The 25,348-nt window shown below is 50.0% G+C and overlaps 1 protein-coding gene across 5 annotated transcripts in view; it reads left to right on the forward strand.

The window, feature by feature from the left end:
- Positions 1-25,348, forward strand: part of PKNOX2 (PBX/knotted 1 homeobox 2) — a 272,502-nt gene that overhangs the window by 242,758 nt on the left and 4,396 nt on the right. For all 5 annotated transcript variants that reach the window (XM_033204400.1, XM_033204404.1, XM_033204403.1 and 2 more), the window contains 3 exons: positions 5,863-5,992; positions 6,455-6,552; positions 7,424-7,543. In XM_033204400.1, coding sequence (XP_033060291.1) covers positions 5,863-5,992; positions 6,455-6,552; positions 7,424-7,543 — 348 coding nt within the window. The remainder of the gene's footprint in view (positions 1-5,862; positions 5,993-6,454; positions 6,553-7,423; positions 7,544-25,348) is intronic.

Raw genomic sequence — 25,348 nt, forward strand, 5'->3', positions numbered from 1 at the left:
CCCAACAGGAGTGGAACAAGAACAGGATTAGGTGGCTTGTTTACATGTGCTTGGCTTTCCCGAGTTTGGGAATCTGGCTTTTCTTGGTCTAAAACAGGGCCCTGGCTCTGCCAGAACAGGGATGCTGCCGGGAAGGGGTGTCTGGGGACAGGGACAACCTCTCCACTCTCCTAAGGCACATTTGCACAGGCACACACACACCACAGGAATACACCCACAGCCTTAGTCCAAAGTCAGACCACACATGTATCTAGCATCTACCATGCAGTTCATTAACATTGTGCTAAGCAGTTTCGGGGCATTCAGAGAAAGACCCCTCTTTCCCTCAGAAAGCCTGCAACCAAGCTAGGGAAAGACGACGCCTGCGTAACAGAGAACTATTCTGTTGTGTCCAGTATGTAAGGCAGATGGGAGGCTTTGAAGAGTCCAGAGGACGGGTTGTGGCTGTGCCCTGGGGAGGTCAGGACAAGCTTTCTAGCAGAAGGGAGACATTCAGAACCGACCTCCACCCGCCCCCAGCCCCGGCAGGGGAGTCGCCAGCGCGGGCCTTCTGGGAGGCTTTGGTGAGTGTGGTCTGAGCCGGTGGATCAGCAGAGACCCCTAGTGGCCAGGGGGAGGATGGCAGGTGGCTGGGTCTGGCTCCACATGGCACCCCACTCCCGCCACCGCCTCACCCTTACCCACCCTCCCACACAATCCTTAGGAAGTGGCATCGGCTCTTTTACAATCCTCAGCTGGAAGGATCTTTGCCAGGCCATCCAGTTCATTCCCTTGTTTCACAGGTATCCAAGTAAGATAAAAATTCCATCTATTTCAAAACAGCTTAAACAGAAACTTCTGTCATTTATTTCCTTCACTCCTTCATGTATTTGTCCCACTCTGGTTTCTTCCAGGAATTCCTTCCTTGAGTGGAAATGAGTCTTCCTTGAGTCTCCCAGGGCAGCTCAAGCCCTTTCCCTATTGACAATGAAGCACAGTGGCTCACAGGAACGGGCAGCTCTTCCTGGGCTGACGTCAGACCACTGTCCATTCATGTGGGCCCCTGCAGCCCCCACTTCCACAAGTCATTCCACAGCCTCTCATCGTTTCTTAGTAAGGCCTTCCTTTGGAACAAGTCATCTTTCTGCTGTTCCAAATGCAATTTGGAGTAAAATTCCCCCGGTAACCACTGAGGTCTGTAAAGAATGAGTGGCGGCCGCAGTTCCAGGGTGTTGCAGCTGCCCAGAGGATGGTGCTCGACAGGCACCAGTTCTCTACCCTTCCAAACTCTGCCATTCCAAACCCAAAGCCCTGCCTTGCTCCGCCCCTCCTGAGAGGCTCTTTGCTTCTGAGTTTCAACAGCGCACAAGGAACAAGAGTAGGGCCGCATCCGGGGGGTGCCCATGGAGCCCAGCGTGTTGGTTTTCATCTGATTCCCAGGCTTCAGGCAGTTCCCAGAGGCTTGGGGACACCACGGCTGTGTTCCTAGCAGAACAAAACCAACAGAGTTCTTGGGCTGGATAACCAGCTCTCATCCCCAGGTTCCTGGACAATTCCAGCAGGGATGTGAGGCCCTGGGTGCTGAAAAACGGAACTAGAACTGTACCAAATGCTCCTCTCACCTCCATCCGGGTGCTAAGGAGCCTAGAGGGGAGCAACTCTGTTTGCTTCTAGACACAGTGGCATCTACCTGGATTTGGAGTCTGATGAGCCCCAAGGGGAAGCTGTCAAAAAGCTAACAATACTGTGTACTTAGCCAACATGTGCTCCCCACGGGATTTTCACTGCTGCTCTGGAAGTTCCTTCCTCGGAAAAGAGAGTCAGAGCCCCCTTGTCTCCATTCTACGGTGCTAGAGACTAAGCCTCAACTGGAAATCGCAGCCAAGTGGCGTTGTGGGGCTAGTCAGAAACGAGCTTAGGATCCTGGGACTCGGCCATTGCCCGGGAACATCTCAGACAGGGAAGCATGTAGCAAGGTTTACACAACTCTGCCTGCGTGCGCAACCCCAGCTGAACTCCTTCCATTGCTAAGTAAAGAACTCAAGTAGCTTTGAGGGCTTGCTTCTAGGACAGGTTTTTAAATCCCAACTGTGCCACTCCCTAGTTGAGTAACCTTAGCCAAGGGAAGTGGGAAATAAATTATTGGATGGCTAAATGTGCCAGGCACTGTGCTTGCATTGGAGACTGTCTGACCCCAAAGCACATATCCTCTCTATGTGAGCACTCGTCCTGCACTCAGAGCCAGAGGCCTTAGGCTGGAGGCACAGTTATTTGACTCTGGGAATTCACGTCCATTCTCTCTGGGCCTCAATCTCTCTTCAGGCAAATGGGACAGTCAGTCCTGCTGACCCTATGGGTGATGGTGACATTAAAATGGAATAGCGTGGGGAAAGAATGCTTTCTGATACTCAGGGTGTATGGCAAGTGGGTCGTTTTCAGACCCATCTGATCTTTGGGACCATCACAAGGAGGTTTTTAAAAATATAGATTGCTAGATGGGTGAGGGTCTGATCCAGTGGCTCTGAGAATCTGTGTCTAGAAAAAAAAAAAAGCATGCTCAAGGCTGGTCTGTGGAGCAGCTCATGTTTACAGATGTAAGGGATGAATATCATTTCCCCAGATCTCCAGGATGCCAAAATTTTGCTTCCTCTTCCCTGCCCCACCTAAGACGTTGCCAGTCCTAGCCCTGCCCTTGGACTCTGTCTCTGAAGGTTTTTATTTTATTCCTTCACTGATAGACTCTGGCTGCCTCTCAGCACCTACCAGCCAAAGACCCAGAGAAGGGGGAGAAGGGTAGGAAAGAGAAGGCTCTGATCCAATGCATAAATTGCCTTCAGTTACCCGAACTGGGTAAATTGGCATGGAGGGTATCCAAGCCACAAGGCGGAGAAGCAGCCAGGGTCTGAGTAAGCAGACGAAGCATCCAGGTGGTGGCTCACCCTCTGCCTTTGGCTAGGGAACAATGTGTGTTGGTTGAATCCCAAGGGACACATCTTGTATTTATTTTACTGACTTTGCTTGTATTTTTCTAACCTTGTTGGATAGTTTTTTGAGGATGAAGAAAGTCTGGGATAACTTTTTATGTTTGAAATTCTCAAATATCCCTACCAAAAGAGGCACATGCTAGCATGGATGATTCCAAACAAGGGATTATTGAGAAGTCACTTCCACTGGTTTTAAGGTGAATGGCGTGGAGGTACCCACTCCCCCATTAAATTTACCTTCAAGCCTGGTGTGGTGGCTCACACCTGTCATCCCAATGACTCAGGAGGCTCAGCTGGGAGGATTACATGACCCCAGAAGTTTGAGACAAGCCTGGGCAACATAGCAAGACTCTCTACCCTGTCTCAAAAAAAAAAAAAAGTAAATTTACCTTCCGAGTTTGCTTCAGCTTCAAATATATTATCGGCACTGGTTTACATACCATGAGAATGGTAGGCTGGGATGTTGGAACAAGAACTCAAACTCAGAGCAGTCTCATCGCTGAAAACTCAGGCCTTGAGGGTCCAGGTGTCACATGCACTATATACATAAGGAGATGAGGCCCATGGAAGGGTGGTGACATGATTGCCTTTCCTCCAGTGCCCACGCTGCTTCTGAACTTCTGGGTTTTAGTTGTTTTTATCTGTTCACCTTGCCTGCAATGATGATTGGTTGACCTGCAGGATTCAAGGAGCGTTTGCAGTTCAGAACCTGTGTAGGGGGCATTTGTGAGTGAAGGAGAGCTGTATTCTAGTCCTCTGGCTGCTAACCAGCTGTGTGGCCTTGGGAAGTCCCGGGCATCTCTAAACCTTATTTGTACTTCAGGGAGGGAAAATGTGTGGCTTTGAGGGGCTCTTCCAGTTTCTAGGCTTCTGCATGGCAGACTCCATTTTAGACTGCAACTGCAGGAAGGGGAAGGCCAAGAGCTCTGCTCAAAGTATAAACCTCGCGGGCTAGGAGGCTCCCATGGGGCCCCGGGAAGGGGAAGCCAAGGCAAGAGCCGCTCCCTCTGTTCCCCAAGGTCACAGCAGCAGAGGTGAGCTCAGAATAGAAGCAAGGCCTCCATCGCCCCGCCCACCCAGAGAAGCCAGACCAGGAGGCCCGTGCGGCAGGTGGGTGGGAGGAGGGCGTGCTTGGCTCCTCTCCTCCTGGCGCTGCTTATTTATAGGCAATACTCCTCCAGCTCTTGGGCCAGAGACAACCCGGGAGAGTAAAAAAGGCAGCTCTGGAGGAGACGCCAAGGGGGATTTAATCAGCTGAATCGAGTGAGATGTATAAATCAGTGCCGACTTCCACTTCCTGACAGGCTCTGCCAGTTTCTGTGTCGTCAGGGTCTGGGAGGAGATTCGCCATGGCTGTCCCCCAGGGCTGTAACGCTTTGCCTTTGTCTGTTGCTACAGGTAGGCACTCACTGGCTCGAGGTTTCCTCTGAACACCGATTTCTGGGCTCCAAACCCTAGACTTGCTCTGGAGCCTGGAGACCCAAGCTTCTTCAAGTCCTAAAACAAAAACTGGGAAGCTGGGGACCTCCTTTTTTCCCCCATTTTGTCTATTTCCTTGACCATTTACCTGTCTCTAAATCCTTGCAGTTCATGCCTTATGATTCCAACATTTGAGCATGGGAATGTCACCTAAACGGCCACTGGACCTGTTAACTGGTTCACGCCCTGTCTTCAGATGAGGAACCATGGCTAGGAGGAGCTAAGAGACCCAGGCCAGCCTCCTGAGGCTCCCACACTTCACTCGCTGCCTTTTTTGTCTTCTCCAAACCTAGAGACCCTAACCTCTCCCACATCCTCTTCTTTCCTCACAAATTCTCTCCAAGCACCCAGCCTCCCAGCACAGGCTCCCTAGAAGGCAGGGAGGGCTCCACATCAAGTCCAAGGACTTCTTTACTTAGCTGTTAACTGGGAATGGTGAGGGGAGCAGAGGGCCGGGAAAACATGTCTTAGCTGCCTGGGCTAATGCAAAGAAACGTGGCAAGGGTTCCGTGCTGGTTGGCAGTGTGGGGAGAGGGGAGTCTGTTTCCAGTGGAATCCTGTGGGGATCCTGAGGAAGAGAACAGAATCGATGCCATGTGCCATAGGTGGCTGAGGCTCCTATGAGACACCCTTAGAAGACAGCTTATGGGAAGGCTAGGGCAGCTTTCATTTGCTTTCTTAACATGTATTTTAGTATCCTGAGCTAGGTGCTAAGGATACAAAGGTGAGAACTGGAGGCTGTTCTGTGTGTGCAGCCTAGTGTGATGGGCCTGTGATGGAGGTGTGTGGAGAGGAGCCGGGGGATGGGAAAGCATCAGGAGACAAGCGTGGCTGAAGGAGGAGCAGGTGCCGACCAGGTGAAGCCAGTTTCTCAGTCCGACCAGGTGAAGCCAGTTTCTCAGTCCGACCGGGTGAAGCCAGTTTCTCAGTCCGACCGGGTGAAGCCAGTTTCTCAGTCCCGGCTGCACGGTGGAATCACCTGGGGAGCTTTTAGTAACCCAGAGCCCATTGAATATGATGGATCTGATCAAGAAAAAAAAAAACCCGGAGCCCAGGACACACTCCTAACCAATTAAATGAGACTCTGAGATTGGAACCCAAGCATCATTCCTGGAGATTTCAAAGTATAGCCAAGGAGGAGACCATGGGGTTATCAGATAACTTGTGCCTTAGGTTTTCAGGGCAATGGAATGGTTAAAAGGGTGACTCTTTTGGGTTTCTTTTTTTTTTTTTTAATTGAGCCCTCTTATTCACTCTTTCTAGGAAACCATGAGAATTGCCTTCTGGACCTGGGTCTGGGGAGGAGCTAGAAGGAGGGAGGGGGGCAGGCAGGAAGGGGAAAGGACAGAAGAGGACTCTGGAGCTGTAGGGTCTAAGCTCTCAGTGACATTGTCACAAACCACGCCTCCCTCACTGCCAGGACCTCCTGCAGAATTCCCCTAATTCCATGTCTGGAGTCTCCAATAACCCCCAGGGAATTGTGGTCCCAGCCTCAGCGCTCCAGCAGGGCAACATCGCCATGACAACCGTCAACTCACAAGTCGTGTCAGGTCGGTGCAAAGACCGGGAAGGGGGATTGTGGGAATTCCCTGGGAGGAGAAAGGGTGGTCCCGAGGCGGTTCCGGAGCCGGGGTTGGGGGGGGGTCCTCCACCGAGGGAGGGGCTCCCAGCTCAGTTTCTTGACTAAAGTTTTCTGTAAGTTTGTAGACAGTTAACACCAAGACCCAGTTGTGATGGTTTAGAACAAATCTGGGTCAAAATCTCATGAGCCCCTGAGAGGACCAAGTAAGGCTGTTGTCCCTTCCCGGAAGCACCTCCCACCAGAGGCTCTGCCCGAGGCTGTAGACTCCATCCCCCACCCACCTATAAAGCAGAAGAGCCATAGCTCGCTACCCAAGGGCTCCAAAGTAGAGGGTCTTTACACGTGAGTGCCAGGTGAACTGGGAACGCTGCTTGCCCTTGCCCCTACCCACTCCCATGGCAGGGGACCCCAAAACTGGTTGTCTCCTCAGGTGGAGCCTTATACCAACCGGTTACCATGGTAACCTCCCAGGGTCAGGTGGTCACCCAAGCAATCCCCCAGGGAGCCATCCAGATCCAGAACACACAGGTGAGTGTGTGTAGGTGTGTGCACATGTGCATGGTGTGGGCTAGGGCACCTGTGATCGCTTCTGATCTGCCAGGCACTTTACACGAGTGACTTATTGGATCCTCATCATCCTCTAAGAGGTATCATTACCCCTACTTTACAGATAAGAAGCTGGGTCTTGGAAAGGTTTTATCAACTCCTGGGATTTTGCTGCCTCCCTCCTGGGGTTACATGAAAGGCTCCTGCACTTCCTGTTCCTGTCTGCAGACTGAGCCGCTGTGTCCCTCAGTGGTAGAGAGTGCACACACAAAGGAAGAGTAGAAAGATCGGAAGTCAGAGTCTGGGATCTGACATTAACTCTGGGATCTCGGATAAGTCACCTAACCTCTCTGAGCCTCAGACTTCTTATTGATAAAAGGGGGATTAATAGCAACTGCACACAGCCTAGCCAACCTACAGGGCTGCTGTGAGAATGAACCACGGTGATGGATAGGAAAGTGCTTTGCAAACTGTAAAGTACCACAGAAATGCTGATAACAACTTGATGGCTTATGGCAAATTCATATCTTCTACTGTTCTCTCTGCATGGCCCTGTTTCCTCTGTCTTTCTCTCTCTCTCTTTCTCTCTCTCTCTCTCTCTCACTCTCTCCTGCCCTCTCCCCCTTCCCCATCTCTTCCTCCTTGTCCTTCTTCCCTTCTCCCATCACCCGAGCCTCACCTCCACTCTCTGAGGGGCTGGCATGGGGTGAGAGGGAAAGGCGACCTCCCCAGGGCCCTAGGAATGAGCCGGGAAAGGGGCTGGCAGCCGAGCCTGACGTCGCTATGGCAACAGGTCCCTAGCCGCTGGCCTCACAGGCTGCTGATGCTGATTTTCTCTCCACGTGCCCTGAAGGTTAACCTTGACCTCACCTCCCTCCTGGACAATGAGGATAAGAAGTCCAAGAACAAACGAGGAGTCTTGCCCAAGCATGCCACCAATATAATGCGTTCTTGGCTCTTCCAGCATCTCATGGTGAGTGTGTGTGTCCTGGGGGTGTGGAGTCATGGCATGGGGTATGAATAACCCACCACGTGGGTATCAGACTCTGCTGTCGGCTCCAAACCACAGACAGAGGGCGTGGCCTCGGGGAGAGCTCTCTGATAGGGATGACATCTGGAGGCCAGGCCAGGGGGGCTCAGGTGGGACCTAAAGCTGGGAGACTTTCTCTAGTAACTGCTGCTGTTGCTGTCTGGAAAAAATGTGGCAACTCACGGGGTAATGGGGACAAGCGCATGCCGAAGAGTCAAGTACTGGGCAGGTGTGTCACACTGTTTCATGAACAGAGAGAGGGTCGTTGTGGGGAGTGGGTGGTTTCTGGTCCGGAGCCCTCCCCCTGCCACAGCCACGCTCACCGTGCCCATCTCCCATGGGAGAACGTGTTGACTCTGCCAGGGCTCCTGAGTCCTCCCTGCTGGGTGAGCCAAGCGCTGTGTGGTGGAGATGGGCGCCAAGGCTGGCATCCTGGCTCCTCACGTCACAGCTCAGTTCCAGGACACAGCACTATTTCTTTCATAAGCCTCAGCAGCTCCTTTTATAAAATGGCCCACTACCTTGGGTTACAGTGGAGTGTTAACAAAGTGCATACTGTGTGATGGTTGCTGTGTGTCTGTGTGCAGCGTTAGTTGCAAAAGACAAGCCTTTGGTGGAATGTCAGGAAAGACTTCATAATTGCAATCCCCTAACACCACTTTCAAGGGCTGTGGCCGTAAATAAGGGCCAATGACTGTGCCGACTGTGTATACGCTGGTGTGTGTGTGTTCTGGGGTGGGGAGGTAGATGCTGTGACCACAGGCTGGCTTTCATTAATCTGTGAGCTCCTACCCTGGCATGTCAGGACAGATAGACACAGATACAAGACAAATACCAAGGGACTGAGGATCCATTGGCTGGAGAACTGTGGGAAAAACCAGGAGGAAGACGAAATCCTTCTCCAGGGAGGAGAAAAATCAAATGGGCCATGGAAACTAGTTAGTCCATCAGCAGCCCTTTCTCTGAAATGGGAGAGCCTTCAGAAGCCATGGAGACCAGGCCTCAGTGGTTCTCAGACTTTAGTGGCAGCGGAAGACTGACTGGGTCTTGGGGGCTCTGATTTGGAAGTGCTGGACCTTCCTGTGCACCCAGGAGGCTGGAAGGATCACCTCCTAGCAAGAGATGAGAGCCGGAGCTCAACCTCTCCCCAGAAGCATCCCCTTGCCTCCAGGGGTGTGGGGCTGCCCTGGTGGTTTGCTGAGTGAGTACATTTTGAAAGCACTCACTAGTTTGAACACCCACAGTTTCCAGATGAGAAAGCTAATTTGGAGAGGAGGGGCTGGAATGCTGGAGTTAAGGTGAGGAGAGGACGCTGGAGGGACTCCTGTGCCTAGGTGATGAGGCCAGAGGCCCCGCAGCAGGTCCAGCCTCAGGCCTCTATGGAACAGCTCTGAGTCAGTGGCTCGAGTGCACAGGGGGGAATGCCCAGGTCTCCTGCCTGTCTGGTTTTCCAAACTGCCCAAAAGCCAGGGGGCTCAGATGGACTCAGTGGCCTGTGGGTCCAGGGTCCATGCCACAGCTCCCAGCCTACCTGTGGGAGGAGGGGGCTCCCCAGGGAAGGACGCATCTTCTGTGTGCTGACCTGGCACAACCAAGATTAAAGCACCACCCTCTCCCAACTGCTAGTGGAGCTAAATCTGGCTCCACTCATTGTGGTGGGTGACCTACAATGCAGGGTCACAGATGTGCTAGAAAGCTCATGGGCTTTTGAGGCAGGTGAACCTGGGTTCAAATCTCAGTTACCTTTTACCCTGCAACTTGGCCACACTTGCCTCTTAGGAAGATTGTGATGAAGTAATGAAAGATTGCCAGGACCCTGGCACACTGGGTTACTTAATAAATGCTCCCTTTCCTTCCCCACCTCCCACCCCCATGCATTTTTGAAGATTGTTGTGAACATACCTACAACCTTACTTCTGAAGGGAGTAAAAGGCAAGAGGAGAGAGGAAGCTGCAAGGCAGATTCCCCTGCCCAGGAGCCCAGGTGTCCAGGTCAGCACCTGTTCACTGACTCCCACCCCCGATCTGTGGCCTTCCCCTTCACTACCTTCCATTCCCCACTTGCAGCTCACCCCTGGGAGTCATTAGCCTGAGACTAGAGGGTCACTCATCTTTGTCCCTCCTGGTCGTGCCTAGCCTCTCACCTGGTACCTCAGTTAATGCCCCGCCCTCTCACCCCCTTCCTTGTGAGGCTCCCTGCAGAGCTCAGGGTCCTGTCTTTCCACTCCATGGTCACTTCCACCCAGACTTGGGAAGGCAGAGGAAGGGGAGGTGAAGAGAGGAGGTAGTAGTTGAGCACAGAGCAAGGCAGGACCCAGGCTGGCTCTACAGAAAGCACCAGGGATGGGGTAGAGGACTTGCCGAAAGGCATGAGAAGGGCTTTCTGCCCACACTTTGCCACCCACCCGTGTTGCCTTCTCTAGCCTGGCAGTGTGTACAGGTGCAGGTGCCATTCATGACGCACTTAACATTGGCAGAGTCCTCCCCCAGTTCATCACAGTGGCCTCGAGAGAGGCAAGGGGAGTGGCCACTGGGCCTCTAAAGTCAGAGCTCAGAACTTTGGGACTGAGGAGGAGGAAGAGAATGGAGTCCAGGCTGCTCTAGGGAAACAAGCAGACCCAGCTGTCTTGGCAGGCCACGCCTGGGCCACACAGCCATGCACATGTGGACACACCCTCACCAAAGCCCAGCTGCTTCAGGAAAGACGCTATAAAGGCTCTTCATAACTAGGCACAGTAGAAAGAAGACAGGATTTGAAACCAGACAGATCGAGGTATGAATTGAGGCTCTCCCACCAGCAGTGTGATTATCCTGATTCTATTTCTTGGAAAAAAAGAAGATAATACCTATTTCCCATGGTTGTGAAAATTCAATGAGAAAACATGTATAAAGAGCCAGGCCTAGCACATAGCACTTAAGAAATCAGTTCCCTTTGAATTTTTTAGAACAATGGACCAAGAGCAAGTTTTGGAGGCTGAAGACCCAAAATGTGTGAATATTAATCAGAGGTAGATGGCTGATTTGTTGTTTTCATCTATAACACCTACTGATTTTACTCTACTTTGACCCTAAGAGTAACTGACAATACTGTGACTTACCCGTTCTTTGTGTAGATGTGTGTGCCTCTCTTGTATCTCTGACTCGGTCATAAATTTCTCAAAAATAAGGATCATACATTATATTCCTCTATGAGCCCTACAGCATTAATTCCCAAGGTATGAAGCTTTACAGGATTTATGAGGTCTCGCGCCCCAAAAGAGGTTCCATGGTGAAATAAGTTTGGGCCTATCTGAGTTATAGAAAGTTTAGACTTTTTTTTTTTTCGTGGTAGGGTACAGAGTCTCACTCTGTTGCCCAGGCTGGAGTGCAGTGGCACAATCTCGGCTCACTGCAACCCCCACCTCCCAGGTTCAAGCGATTCTCCTGCCTCAGCTTCCCGGGTAGCTGGGATTACAGGCACCCACCACCACGCTTGGCTAATTTTTATATTTTTAGTAGAGGTGGGGTTTTACCATGTTGGCCAGGCTGGTCTCAAACTCAACCTCAAGGGATCTGCCCACCTTGGCCTCCATAGTGTATTCTTTTTATTCTTACAGGACGGAGGGGCATGGTGAATTTGCAAGAGGGGTAAGGTTCGAAGCTTCTCCCAAACTTACGTGAGCGCTTTACATCCCCTCTTGGTGTTTTCACTGTTGCTCTGAGGAACAACTCTGAGACTGTAATTCTGGAAAAACTCAACTCTAGGGAGACACTGTGTCAGGCCAATAGGAGCTGGTCAGCTTTGGGAAAGAAGAGCAGAAAGGGTATGACGTAAGGACAGACCTAAATATGTCATCGATGTTCTCACATCCAGTGCAGTTGGGACAACTAATTTGTGGTTGATTGAAAAACTTAGTTTAAAAAAGAAACAACCATTCAAAAGAGATACTTTAATTTAAAAGATGGACATACCGTATACATTCATTTGCTAATCTTTTGATACAGGACTAAGGTCCTTTTCTGATTGTTGGTCATCTTCCTTGCATAAACCTCTCCTATAATGTAACATCTATAAATTCCACCTCAATGGAAAGTGGAATTACAACTTTGACATTTGGGAACCAATCTGTCCGTGAGATCTTTCCATATTTTTATTATGTATTCCAGTCCTTTATGTTTGTCTCATCTGATCCTAACTATTCAGCATTTGTAAGCAAATTTGGGCCTCAAGACTTTTGAAAACTTTCTACTTACCAACAGCGACGCTTTTTGCACTCATATTTCATTGGTTTACAGAAGAGTTTGTTAAATTACAGAAATTTACATACTTTATTAATAATAACATAGAATTGGCATAAACCAGTCTGGATACGAGCACTGCTGGCTTTCAGATAAGCAGATAGTGTAGCTAACAGACATTCTACAAAACAGCCTTCTCATCGCAAGCATTCAGAGTGCTGCGGAGAACAATTCTAACGATTTACAGAAGAAATGTGACATGCCATCGATTAATCCACAAACTTTGCTAAATAGGGATTGGTTGTGAGAACGTCTGTAGTAAATACTGGTTGTTTCTGTTGTCTTCTTTCCCTGGGGTATAAGTCTGTATTCTTTGCTTCCCTTTGTCCTATGTCTGGGGCTTCTTGTCATTTCCACTGTTCTGCAGCACTGGCAGCCACAAAAAAGTATTCAGATGATAGAAGGCTCCCGAGATGGAGGTGAAATCCCAGAGCCTTTTTGCTGTTAGGCTGCAGTGAGATTGGGATGGTTTCATCCATTAGCTGTTAGGCTGCAGTGAGATTGGGATGGTTTCATCCATTAGCTGTTTGCCTCTACGTCCCTGAAGAATCCAGTGACATTTTCTTGCTCTTGCATTTGGCTGAAAGAGGCTACACTCCTGCTGGAAGCAATCACTCCATAGCAGACTCAGGTCAGTTGAGAGCCCATGGCAGACAGTCCTTCTCTTGGAGGGTGGAGAGGTAGGCACTGTTCCTCCTCCCTAGCTTCTACTCCGCCCGTTCTGCTCCAGATCCTGGAGTCTTCCTGACCTGCCACATGATTCTGCTCCTTTCCATCCCAAAATATGGCATCTGTGCTGCTGCCAGCCAAGCACATGAGCCGCTTTGCAGAATATGCACTGTGTACGGGAGATCCTGGAGACCAGGCCCCAGCAGGCCCTGCCATCCACCAGAAGAGCCTCTCCTGCATTAACCACTGCAGCATGCCGGGTTCTGCACTAAACGCTTTAACGCATCATCTCATTTAACCCGCACAACCACCCTAGGAGGAGGTAATACGATTCGCCTCATTTTACCAGTGACAAAACTGACACTCAAAGAAGGCAAAACTTTTCTCAAGGTCACATGGATGACAGGTGGCACAGGATTTGAACCCTGACCTATGCAACTGGAGGCTCTAATCTCTTACCCACCACATTGACCCAAGAAACCACAGACATCTCTCGGCTCCCACTGCAAAGTCTGGGTAAAGCAAAGAGGAACCCCAACTCTCGGTGGAGCTGTGGAGCCCCGTCCTGGGAGAGGTGTAGGGATATTACATGCCTGGTCCCAGTCTTCAGACCTCGCAGTGATGCTGTCTTTGACCTCTCCCCCACACCATTCATCACATTCAGAAGCCTGACGTGGCATCCAGCTGCACTCTGCCATCCACCACCCCATCTTCCATTCAGCCACAAGGAGCCGAGGGCTCACTCCAGGGCCTTCCTGTGAACTCTGCTGTGGTCACAAAAGCTGAGTTCACAAAAAGCACCCAGGGCCTTCTCTGTGTGACTTTTAAATAGAAACGTAATTCACGTACCATAAAATTTACCCTTTTAAACTGTGGCATTCAGTGGCTTTTAGTATATTTACAGAGTTGTGGAATCATCACCACCATCTAATTCCAGAATATTTTCATCACCCCAAAAAGAAAGGCTGTACCCATTAGCCATCACTTGCCAGCCCCTGGCAACCACAAATTCACTTTCTGCCTCTATCCATTTGCCTATGCTGGACATTTCACATAAATGGAATTGTGGGACTCTCATGCCTAGCTTCTTTTACTTAGCACAATGTATCAGTACTTCATTCCATGCTGTGGTTGAAGAATATTCCATGGTACAGATGAACCACATTTTGTTTATTCATTTATCAGTTGATGGACTTTAGGGTTGCTTTTGCTTCTTGGCTCATAAGTCCCGCTGCCATGATGGGTATACTCTGCATGATTCTGTGCCTATTGTTATCTTAGACTCTGCCCATCTATCCTTCCCCCAACCTGAGAACCTCATATGCAGGGTTCGTTCTGGCTGGGGGGAGACGGAGCGGCTGCACCCCAGGAACAGCGTGTGCGCTGCACAGGGCTCCGGGCCAAGGAGGGCACGTGGAGGTGAAGCCCAGCCAGTTGCCTCTGTGCCTTGGTGTTGCCTTTGGTCACTCCACATTCTTTGCATGCCTCGCTACCTCCCCTGTGCAGGGCATTATGTTAAGTCTTGAAGGGATTACAGTCAGCCCTCTGTGTCTGTGGGTTCTGAGTCCCTGGATTCACCCAACCTTGGACTGAAAATATATTTTTAAGTGGATGGTTGCATCTGTCCTGAACATGTATCGCCTTTCTTCTTGTCATTATTCCCTAAACAACATAGTATAACAACTATTTATGTAGCATTTACATTGTATTAGTTATTGTAAGTAATCTGGAAATGTTTTAAAGTATATGGGAGGATGTTTGTAGGTTATATGCAAATACTACACCATGTTATATCAGGGACTTGAGCATCCATGAATTTTGGTATTCACCAGGGGTGCTGGAAACAGTCCCCCACGGATACTGGGGGTTGACTGTACCTAGCTGTATCCCTACCAAAGGTCCACGTACAGGACCCATCCACACGCCTGACATAGGAATGGCAGTGTATCTTAGAAACCACATAGCCTGTGGAAAGGACGTGGTACCTGCAGCAGGACCTGGGTTGAGTTTCACCACCCCCTCTACCGAGCTTGTCAAGCTGGGGTGATTGCTTGACCCTGTTAAACCTCTGTTTCCTCTGCTGTAAGACAGGAGCCACAATATCCAGCTCATAGGTTGTTGTGAGAATAGAATAAGCAGCTGGGCATGAAGGTTCTTTGTCCCGATACAGGTACCGCTACTGGTGCAAATGCCTCCAGTCTCACCTTGGGAGTTTCCATAATTGGCTTTGCCTTGGGAAATGCTGAAAGAAACTGCAAAACTTTTGGGGAACCTGTGGAGGACAGCAAGAACCCCTAAAAAAAAAACAAGAAAATGGCTTAGAGAGACTGGCCCATTCTTGTTCCAGAATATATTGTCTGCTACCTTTTCCTTTAACTTCCTCATACTGTCTGAAATTCCACTTGCATACATATTAAGGATTAATTTTTTAATGAAATTCCACTATTAGAGACCCATTTTAAACTATCCAATCCCTGTAAAAAGCAATGACTATGAAAGCCTATGAGGCCATCATTTATTCACAGCTTAGTATGAATTAGTTCAAAAGCTTGCTTTTCTATTCCTACTCAGCTAAGATCAGCTTCATGGGAAGAATGGGGCCAGGCACAGTGGTAATCCCAGCACTTTGGGAGGCCAAGGCAGGAGGATCACTTGAGCCTAAGAGTTCGAGACCAGCCTGAGCAACATAGCGAGACCTCTTCTGTTTAAAAAAGGAAAAAAAAAAAAAAGGGCCAGGTACAGTGGCTCACACCTGTAATCATGCCAGCACTTTGGGAGGCTGAGGTGGGTGGATAGCCTGAGTCTAAGAGTTCGAGACCAGCCTGGGCAACATGGCAAAACCCCATCTCTACCAAAAAGCACCTGTAGTCCCAGCTATTCGTGGGCCTGAGGTAAGAGGATCATTTGAGACCAGGAAGTCAAGGCTGCAGTGAGCCCTGATTGTGCCATTGCACTCCAGCCTGGACAACAGAGTAAGACCCTGTTCCCAGCCACATTTCCCCCCCCCAGAAAGCTGAGTTTTTTATTTTAAAAAAAAGAAAAAAAGAATGGGGGCCAGGTGCGGTGGCTCATGCCTGTAATCCCAGCATTTTGGGAGGCCGAGGCAGGCAGATCACGAGTCAGGAAATCAAGACCATCCTGGCTAACATGGTGAAACCCCGTCTCTACTAAAAATACAAAAAATTAGCTGGGCGTGGTGTTGGGTGCCTGTAGTCCCAGCTACTCAGGAGGCTGAGGCAGGAGAATGGCTTGAACCTCGGAGGTGGAGCTTACAGTGAGCTGAGATTGCACCACTGTATTCCAGCCTGGGTGACAGAGCAAGACTCCATCTAAAAAAAAAAAAAGAAAGAAAAAAAAGAATAGGAAGAATGCCAGTGCTTGTTGGTGGTAGAAGATGAAGGTTAAAACACTTTCTAACAGCATTTTGAGGAGCCAAGCCAGAATGGGGTGCCAGAGGAGAAGTTTCTAGCAATTGCTCTCAACCTCTCTAAGCCTCTCTATCTTTTGAGAATCTGATGAAAGCTTATTTAGATCATCGTGAACATAGTTTCAGGGCATTTGACCCTGAAGTCAGGGGGGCCGGAGGCCTGAGATTCAGCATGCTGACTATAGGGTGACACAGAACCCAGGGGCTTGTGAGAAAAGGGACTGTGGCATGGTGTCAATAGGGTACAAAAAGACGCTGAAGGTTCACGGGCATCAATCATGGAGTCTTCCCCAGTCTGCTTCTGACCCTGAAAGCAGAGATCAGTCTCTTGCCTGTCCTTCCTGAAGCTCATGGACCCCTCCCCACTTGAACACAGACCTTTAACCAAAGTGGCTTTTAGGACTAGCCAGGAAAACTGCCTGTTTTTAGAATAACTTCTGTCTATGATTTAAAAAAAAAAAAAAAAAAAAAAAAAACCATGATCTAAGTTCCAAATAATGGAACTCTTCACAAACACCCAAATTTCAGGTATGATACATGATTTCAGCACTAAGGGGGCTGATCATATAACTGGGGAATAAATGATGCACAAGCCAGGAGAGACCAACCCATGACGTAATCAAGGGCTATTATACAAGCACGGGCACTCGACGGGCTCAAGAGCCAGAGGAGTGGGTCCAGGCCGTAGAGTCAGGTTGCAGAAGGTTCTTTGACATCGTGTTCAGAGGGGGCAGGCAGGATGGGGAGATATTTGTTCCAGTGACACACATTAACAGGAAGCATATCATGTGAGGAGCGGCTGAGGGGTCTGGGGATATTTTTCTGCAGAAAAGAAGACTTGGGCAGTCTGTTCCTTTATGGCAGCATGGTGTAGCACACGGAGCAAGGACTTTGGAGGCAGATAGGCTTGAAGTTGGTCCAAGCTCTAATTTTACTTACTGTGTGATCTGGAACAGGTTAATGAACTTCTCTGGTCTTGCCTTCCTCTTTATAAAATGGAGATAGAAATGCTACCTGTGGTGAATAGGACTGATAATAAGGTAGAAAACACAGTGCCTGGCGGGTGGCCATGAGTTCAACGGAAAGGCCTTCCTACTCATCAGAGCGAAGGGCTATGTACTGAGCGATGGTGGCCTTGCAGGCCACTGTCTGACACTTTTTATGTCAGCATGCATAGAGAATGATAGCAAACCCACTAGGCTGCTTACACCTGGAGACCAGCCAGGGAGCTCTTGCTGCTGCAGACTCTGCAAGCCACACCCAGGGCTGAGGACATCGCTGTCTGCACACTTATACCTTATTGGGGTATGCTGGCTGAAAAGGGCTCCTGCCCTGTGGGAGAAGCTGGACACAGGGACCCTGAGAGCTCTGTGTAATATTGAGATGTTGGTTAATAGGGTTTGGTTGGAGAAGCTGGCATTTGGGCTGGGTCTTATGAAGATGGCTAGGAGTCAGGATTGGGTAGGAAGAGAAAAAGGAGGAGGGGTCATTTTGGATGACAATTATCTCTTAGATAATCATCAATGCCACTATGATTCTTATTGGCCAAAGGGAATGAGCCCTCGCTCCAAGTTGTTGTGGTCATCAAATCCTCTTCACCCCTTATTCTCACTCTTGAAGCTTGGGGACACCTGCGGCCCCTTACCCCAGCCATGACTGTTTTCATTCCAGATGCTGTTCAGGCATCTGTGCCTGAAGGCCTTCATGTAAGGCTACCAGGAGGCAGGAGGCCAGGCCAGCTGGGTTCTTGGTTACATTTCTCTCTTTGTCCTAGAGAAATGTTAGACCTCAGACTCCTACCTGTAGTGTGAGTGTTTTCCCTGCCCATCCTTCACTGCAGGGAGCTGGAGAGAAGCTGCCCTCCCACTCCCCAGGCGCGATGGCTGACTGTCAGAGCATCCCCTGGTGTAGCGGGGTCCCAGGGTGTGTGCCCCGCTGGCAGTGACTCCCCAGGGAAGGAGGAAGATTGACGCTTCTCCATCCAAGACTGAGCCTTGTCGACAACAGTCTAGTCAGCTGCAGGGTTGGATGGAGGAGCTGAAAAGGGAAGGGGTACAGGAGACCCCTGGGTTGCACTGAGCCCCAGGACACTCCAGAGGGCCTGCAGCTCTAAGAGAGTCCACCTGAAAAATGGCTGCAGGAGATTTACAACCTCACAGCATTCCCCAAGAAGCTTAAGACCCAGGTTAGGATAAAATGTCCCCATCATAGTATACAGGGATTGGGGCATACAGGAAAAAAAAAAAACCCATTTGAAGAAATGAGAGTATTTGTGCGCGCACAGAAGGGGCTGCTGGGAGGCTCCTGCCATCTGCCAGGAAACAACCTGTGGCTTCTTCAGAGACACAGCCGCATGCGTCAAGCCACAGGTTTATTTGTTATTTATTTAGCAAACACAGAGTACGCTAAGCACTGCTCTAAATAGCTTTCACATATTAACTCATTTACTGGTACTGATCAGTTTAGCTACACACACACAAACATATATATACACACATACATACACACACCTATATACATATATATAATACATATAGGCACATATGCTCATTTAATTCTTATAACAACCTTGAAGCACGTGGAATTCTCTCTCTCATGTTACAGAAGAAGAAACCAAGTCATTTGCCCAAGGTCTCACGCTGGTTAGAGACAACACAAGGATTCAAACCTGGGCAGTCTGACTCTAGAGTCCATGTTCTCACCTACTTCTAACAGTACTGCCTCCAAGTCTTCTTTAGAGAGGTAACCAGTGTGCCTTCATGGACTCTTAAGTACCCCCTTTTTCTCTTCCACATCCTCCCCAAATATACGTTCAACGATCATTGAAAAAGCAGCATTATTAGTAAGTAGAGCAACCTGCTTCCAGGTGGAGCTCCCGGGGGGTCCAATCACGGACGTTTTCCCCGCTCCCCTCTAACCCGCAGATGCCCACAGGAAATGGTGAGAAGCACCAGTTACTCCGAAGGCCCCATGTTTGTTCGCTCAACAGATACGTACTGAACACTTACTACCTGCCACACGTATTTCCTTGGTGCCAGTGAAGTAGGGTTGAAAAGAAAGACATGGTCCCTTTTCTCAAAACACTTGCAGCCTGCCCCTTGGGGTGACAGGCAGTTTAACGACACAGATCACCCTTGTAGTAGGAAGAATCCTAGATGGGGCAAGCGCTCAGAGCTCATAGGAGGAGCATCCAAGAGGGCTTCACTTAAGCAGGGATGGGGATTGGGGGAGGTTACGAAGGACCCATCTTGCTGGCATTGGGAAGGATAGATTGACACAGAGACCGGAGGGAAAGAGAATAGTTTTGAGATGGCAGGAAGGTAAAGAACGGGAGAGCAGTGTATTTTCACAGTGGAAAACTACACAGCGATTAAAATGAACAATTACAGTAAAACAGAACCAGCGTGGATGAATGATTCCATTTACATCAGGTTCAAAAACCTGATGTCAACGAGGCCATCATGTTTAGGATGTAACACAGATAGTAAAACTGTAAAGAAAAGCAAGAAAGTGGTTACTGTAAAAGTCAGGAGATCTTTGGAGGAGTGTCTGGGAGGGACAGAGGGGTTGTGGGGTGCTGGTAGTATTTGGAGGAGTGTCTGGGAGGGACGGAGGGTTGTGGGGTGCTGGTAGTTGGAGGAGTGCTTGGGAGGGACGGAGGGGTTGTGGGGTGCTGCTAGTATTTGGAGGAGTGTCTGGGAGGGACGGAGGGTTGTGGGGTGCTGGTAGTATTTGGAGGAGTGTCTGGGAGGGACGGAGGGTTGTGGGGTGCTGCTAGTATTTGGAGGAGTGTCTGGGAGGGACGGAGGGGTTGTGGGGTGCTGGTAGTATTTGGAGGAGTGTCTGGGAGGGACGGAGGGGTTGTGGGGTGCTGGTAGTATTTGGAGGAGTGTCTGGGAGGGACGGAGGGTTGTGGGGTGCTGGTAGTATTTGGAGGAGTGTCTGGGAGGGACGGAGGGGTTGTGGGGTGCTGGTAGTATTTGGAGGAGTGTCTGGGAGGGACGGAGGGTTGTGGGGTGCTGGTAGTATTTGGAGGAGTGTCTGGGAGGGACGGAGGGTTGTGGGGTGCTGTAGTATTTGGAGGAGTGTCTGGGAGCGACGGAGGGGTTGTGGGGTGCTGGTAGTATTTGGAGGAGTGTCTGGGAGGGACGGAGGGGTTGTGGGGTGCTGGTAGTATTTGGAGGAGTGTCTGGGAGGGACGGAGGGTTGTGGGGTGCTGGTAGTATTGGAGGAGTGTCTGGGAGGGACGGAGGGGTTGTGGGGTGCTGGTAGTATTTGGAGGAGTGTCTGGGAGGGACGGAGGGGTGTGGGGTGCTGGTAGTATTTGGAGGAGTGTCTGGGAGGGACGGAGGGGTGTGGGGTGCTGGTAGTATACCCTATTTTTTTTGACCTGGGGATGGTTTCATGGGTGTTTGCTTTTCTTTGTACTTTACTGCGCCTTCAGTAAAATTTTAAGGGGAGCAGGGATAAAAATGAGAACAAAAGGGGCCGGGCGCGGTGGCTCAAGCCTGTAATCCCAGCACTTTGGGAGGCCGAGACGGGCGGATCAGGAGGTCAGGAGATCGAGACCATCCTGGCTAACACGGTGAAACCCCGTCTCTACTAAAAATACAAAAACTAGCCGGGCGCGGTGGCGGGCTCCTGTAGTCCCAGCTACTCGGGAGGCTGAGGCAGGAGAATGGCGTAAACCTGGGAGGCGGAGCTTGCAGTGAGCTGAGATCCGGCCACTGCACTCCAGCCTGGGTGACAGAGCGAGACTCCGCCTCAAAAAAAAAAAAAAAAAAAGAGAACAAAAATGAAAGAATGGAAAGCCTGAACAAGCGCATGAGTACAGAAAGAGAAGTTTCTTCGGTGACTTATTGTGCTGCTTTTTATTCTAAAAGGCTTTTTTTGTTTTCCATTTTAACATTTCTGAAATTGGGTACATCTCACCATTGATGGCCTCTTCGATGTGATGGAATGTGGGCAATTTGGGGCTCCCCACCATCCTGACTGCCTTCCTCTGGGTCTCTGGCCTTCCTAGAGTGGAACCACCCCAGAGTGATGACTGGCAGCAGCCCGTGGCCCCACAGCCGTCAAGAGAGAGAGGAAGGGGAAAAGCGTGTGGTGGCCTCCGGCGCTGTGCTGCTGATGCAGGAAACCTAACGAAGGCTCGCTGGTCTGAATCAGGCTCCAAGCCCCGTTCCACCAGTGTCTATTGACACTGACAGGCTGTGGCTTCCCATCTGCTATATCCCTTGGTGACCTGGCCCACCTCGTGGTGAGATCTGCATGGCTAGGAGGTGGAAGGACAATTGCCAATGGGCCGTGCATGAAAGAAATGTCCAGGGACCTGTGAACCAGCACTGGCTTAGCTTCCTTCTGAACCATGTCTGGGCAGAACTCACTCTTTCAACTGAAAGATGCTTTTAGCGTCAGTTTAGTCAAGAGGAGAGTTGTGTTATGGAGCTATGTAGGGAGGTATCAGAGAGAGATGGGAAAGAGTTGAGGTCAGATTTCAGAGGAACTTCCTGGTGGCAACTACAGTGCCGTGAGACACCTACTTGGTGTAAATACCACAATTCCCTTCTCTAGAATCCTTGACTATTCAACTAGATGATGCCTGGAGGCTTTAGTGCATAGCACTGAGCGAGTCAGTGGAGCACACAGGCTTACCCTGCACTGTCTCATTAAGTCATCCCCATGTCCAAGAGGTAGGCACTGTTTTGCTATTCCCATCTAAGGATGGAAGACATAAAACAAACAAAGGTCATTTGCATGTGCCAGGGTCACACAGTGTTAAGGGGTGGGTCAAGACTTGATCCCATCTCTGAAGGTCCTTTACTCTCTGGTGGCACTGCCCAGTCGTGTGAGGCTCCAGCTGTCCCTGAGAAGGCTCTGTCATCTTCTAGTCTGTTCTGTACCTCTTTTCTTTTTCCCCTTACTTTTCATGAGCTGTAGATACTTATTTTTCAAGGAAGGATTGTCTGCTTCCCAAGAGCTACTGTCTGGGCCCTTCTGGTCCAACTCCAGGGAGTTCCCTCCAATAATGAGCAGAGAGCAACCACTGTGGCTTGGTGGTTTGCCGTGATCTCATTTGATTCTTCTTCCCGTCCTTGGCCCCAAGCCTGGCCAGTTGTGCTAAAAGTAGCACTGACCCAATCATGGTCTGTCCAGCGGCCAGGACTATTTTGACTCTGTCCTCAGGAATCATGTGGTCTGAGGTGTGTACAAGCTGGACTGCTCCCATGACCACTCAGATGTGGTGCCAGGAATGTTCTGGCCGACACACCTGTCCCCAAAGCTGCTAAATGCTGCTACTTACCCCATGGCCCCCACAGCGTGTGTCCTGAGATACTGGTTCCAGGAGGGATAGGTGGTGAGGACTTGCACCAGGGAGTGGTTAGGGGCTTTATATCCTCATTCATAAGACAGCAACTAGCCAGTTTTGGGTGGCACTTGCTTCTCATAGCTCCCCATTAGACTGGAGCATGTTAATCTGTGTATTTGTGACATCTACTCAGAATGGGGGCCCAGCAACAGAAGCCTGCTTAGAGAAAGCAAACATTATTCTTCCAAGGAAGGCTGAAGGATTTCCTTCTCTGGAGGTTGTTAACAGTAGAAGAAATTTTCATCCTACTGGCTTAAACATAAGTCCTAGTGCAAGGCTCCTGCCTGGAACATCATCCTCCCCTCTACTAGAATGGCTTTGCCATTCTTCAAGGTCCAACTGAAATCCCCTTCCCTAAAGACTTTCTTCTTTTGTCACCAAAGGGGTGCTTAGCACGGACTTCCCATTAATAGAGAGGCTTTTTCCTCCTTTTATTCTTTCCATCTAGTCTGTGCGCTCTTAACTTCAGATACCTTTTGCTTACCAGCACCCGGGATGCAGCAGATGCCCAGCATTTGTGGGCTGGTGAACCGGCACAGCCAGGACGGCCGCTAGCTCTGCTCAAGAAACAAGTTTGTATCTCCTTATTGTGCTAGTTCATTCCTCAGTTCCCTACACAATCCTTCCACATTGGCCTCTTTGCCTATCTGCAAACTGTGCCTGGTCCGCACACTGGGAATAAACAATGTCTAATAAGATGGGGTCCCTGCCTGAGAGAAGCTCATGGCCTAGTGGGGGACACATATCTTGCCATCTAGTGGGTGAAAAGCGATCATTCAGAGGCCACCATGACCAGCTTTGCCTCAGGGAGTCGGGAAGGGCCTCGCAGAGGCTGTGATCTGTGGCAGGCCCTCGCAGAAGCTCAGAAAAGCATGCGAGGACAGGCGGGAGTAAGCGCGCTCCAGAGGAGGGCCAGCACTTGTGAGGGCATGGAGGCATGAAAGGCCCTGGGAAGGCCAAAAAGTCACCATATTTTTGCTGCATTTTGTCTACAGACTGGCTGGCTATGGAAAAGGAGGTTGCTTGGCTCTTTCCCACAAATAGGGAGGTTGGAGCCAGGCACTAGGGCTCGACCCCACAAGGTGTCAGAGTTCTCAGAGTCCCTGCCCCTCTGCCCCCTGGGGCCGTCTGCACTCCCTCCTTGCATCCTCCCTCTGCTCCTTCCCAATTCGAATAAAATTGTCACCTGTAATGCTGATGTGCCTTCTTTCTTGTTAGAATCTTAATATTGTATGAATCACAAGTCCCAGCTGCCTTGGCAGGGTGGTCAGGGTCAGAGGTTTGCATTAAAGCAACACATGGTCCTGATCGCTTCATTTGAGGGATGCTGAGACAGGGAAGAGGCTGCTCTCCTTTTCCACCGATAATGAGAGTACCGCCAAGGCTGCTGATCGCAACCTTTTTCCTCAGAAAGTGTTAAGCACCTTCCAACACTGATAATAACAGTATTGGTACCTTTTATTGAGCGTTTTACAAGTGTAATTTCACTTATTTGTTAGATGACTTGATGATGTGTAGTTAAGTGACATGCCTGAGATTTCATAGCTAGTCATAATAGAGCCAGATTGTGAGACCTCCCGTCTCGGGGACCCTAGACAGCTCAAGCACCACTTTCTAATACCACTCCAATCAAAAGGAACGATTTTAGCCTGAGGATGCTGGATGGCTTGATCTTCTGCCATAAGAGCCCCCAAACCTCCTCTAGCTTCCAGGAGAAAACTGTGCCTTATTCAGATGTTCGCCACACCTTAATTGCATGCCTGCTGGGTGCCAGGCACTGGGCGGTGGCCTGAACAAGTCCTAGGAATGCATAGACTCAGCCATCATGTGGCCTCCCTCCTGATGGGGTCAGGACCCTCTTCCCACTGACACCGAGAGCCTTTTCATCCTTTAATGTGACCTGTTCTGTCTTCCCCACCGCTCTGGCCAGCACCTATTTCTCTCCTCCTTCTTAGCCTCTACAGTGCTCATCACCCAAACCACAGCATCGAGTGCTCTGTTTTTGCTTTGCTTCACTCAGCAGGCATTTGTATGTCATTTGTATGTGGAAGGCACTGGGGGATACATTCAGTATCCTGGTGCCCTCCTGAATCACAGTCAGAGAGGGAGACAGACGCGTAGTCAGTGCACGGGCTACAGCATGCGGGGGCCGGGAGAGACACCTGCCCACGTGTAGTCAGTGCACGGGCTACAGCATGTGGGGACTGGGAGAGACACCTGCCCACGCGTAGTCAGTGCACAGGCTACAGCATGCGGGGACTGGGAGAGACACCTGCCCCGCTCTCTTTCTCACCTCCACTCAGTCCTGTAAAGTGGCATCGCGAAGCGATGGAAGAAAGACTGGACCCAAATCAGAAGATCTGAGCTGGTGCTACCATCTGGGGGACACTGGAGGGGTCATTCCGTCTCTTCATCTGCAAAGTGGGAATAACAATGCCTAACCTGCCTACCTTTCAGAGTTTTAATGATGTGCTTTATTAAATAAAATTATGATTTTTTTCATGAATAACATGCATGAAAGCATTTTACAGGTTATAAAGCACTATACAAGTAGTACTTATACTTCCCTTCTGTCTCCTAGCAATGCCTAGCATAAATCTGGGCACATAGTAGATATTCAGTAAATATCAGTTAACTTAGATCGATCCATTCACCCTGCTCACCACCTGTGGACGTTTGAGGCTGGAAACCCTCACACTGGAAACCCTAACACTGACAATGCCTGCTGGGGGCGGCAGTGAGGATCGAGTGAGAAGGATGTGCCTTGGAAGCTGTCAGTACTGAACCATCCTGGTCTTGGGAAACCTCCCTGGCTCCCCATTGTGTGGGCTCAGTTGAGGGCTGGCCAGTCTGAGATGTGGAGTCTCGGGCATGGGGCAGCCTTCCTCCAAGCCCTAGGTCCATTCTCTGTGGAGAGCAAACGTGATACTTCCCCAATTTTGGTTCCCAAACCATTCAGGCTGCCTGGCTCAGGATAGTGTCCATGGCATGGGCACAGTCTCTCG

The sequence above is a fragment of the Trachypithecus francoisi genome, unplaced genomic scaffold (assembly GCF_009764315.1).
Source record: "Trachypithecus francoisi isolate TF-2019V2 unplaced genomic scaffold, Tfra_2.0 Lachesis_group8, whole genome shotgun sequence".
NCBI classification, from domain to species: domain Eukaryota; kingdom Metazoa; phylum Chordata; class Mammalia; order Primates; family Cercopithecidae; genus Trachypithecus; species Trachypithecus francoisi.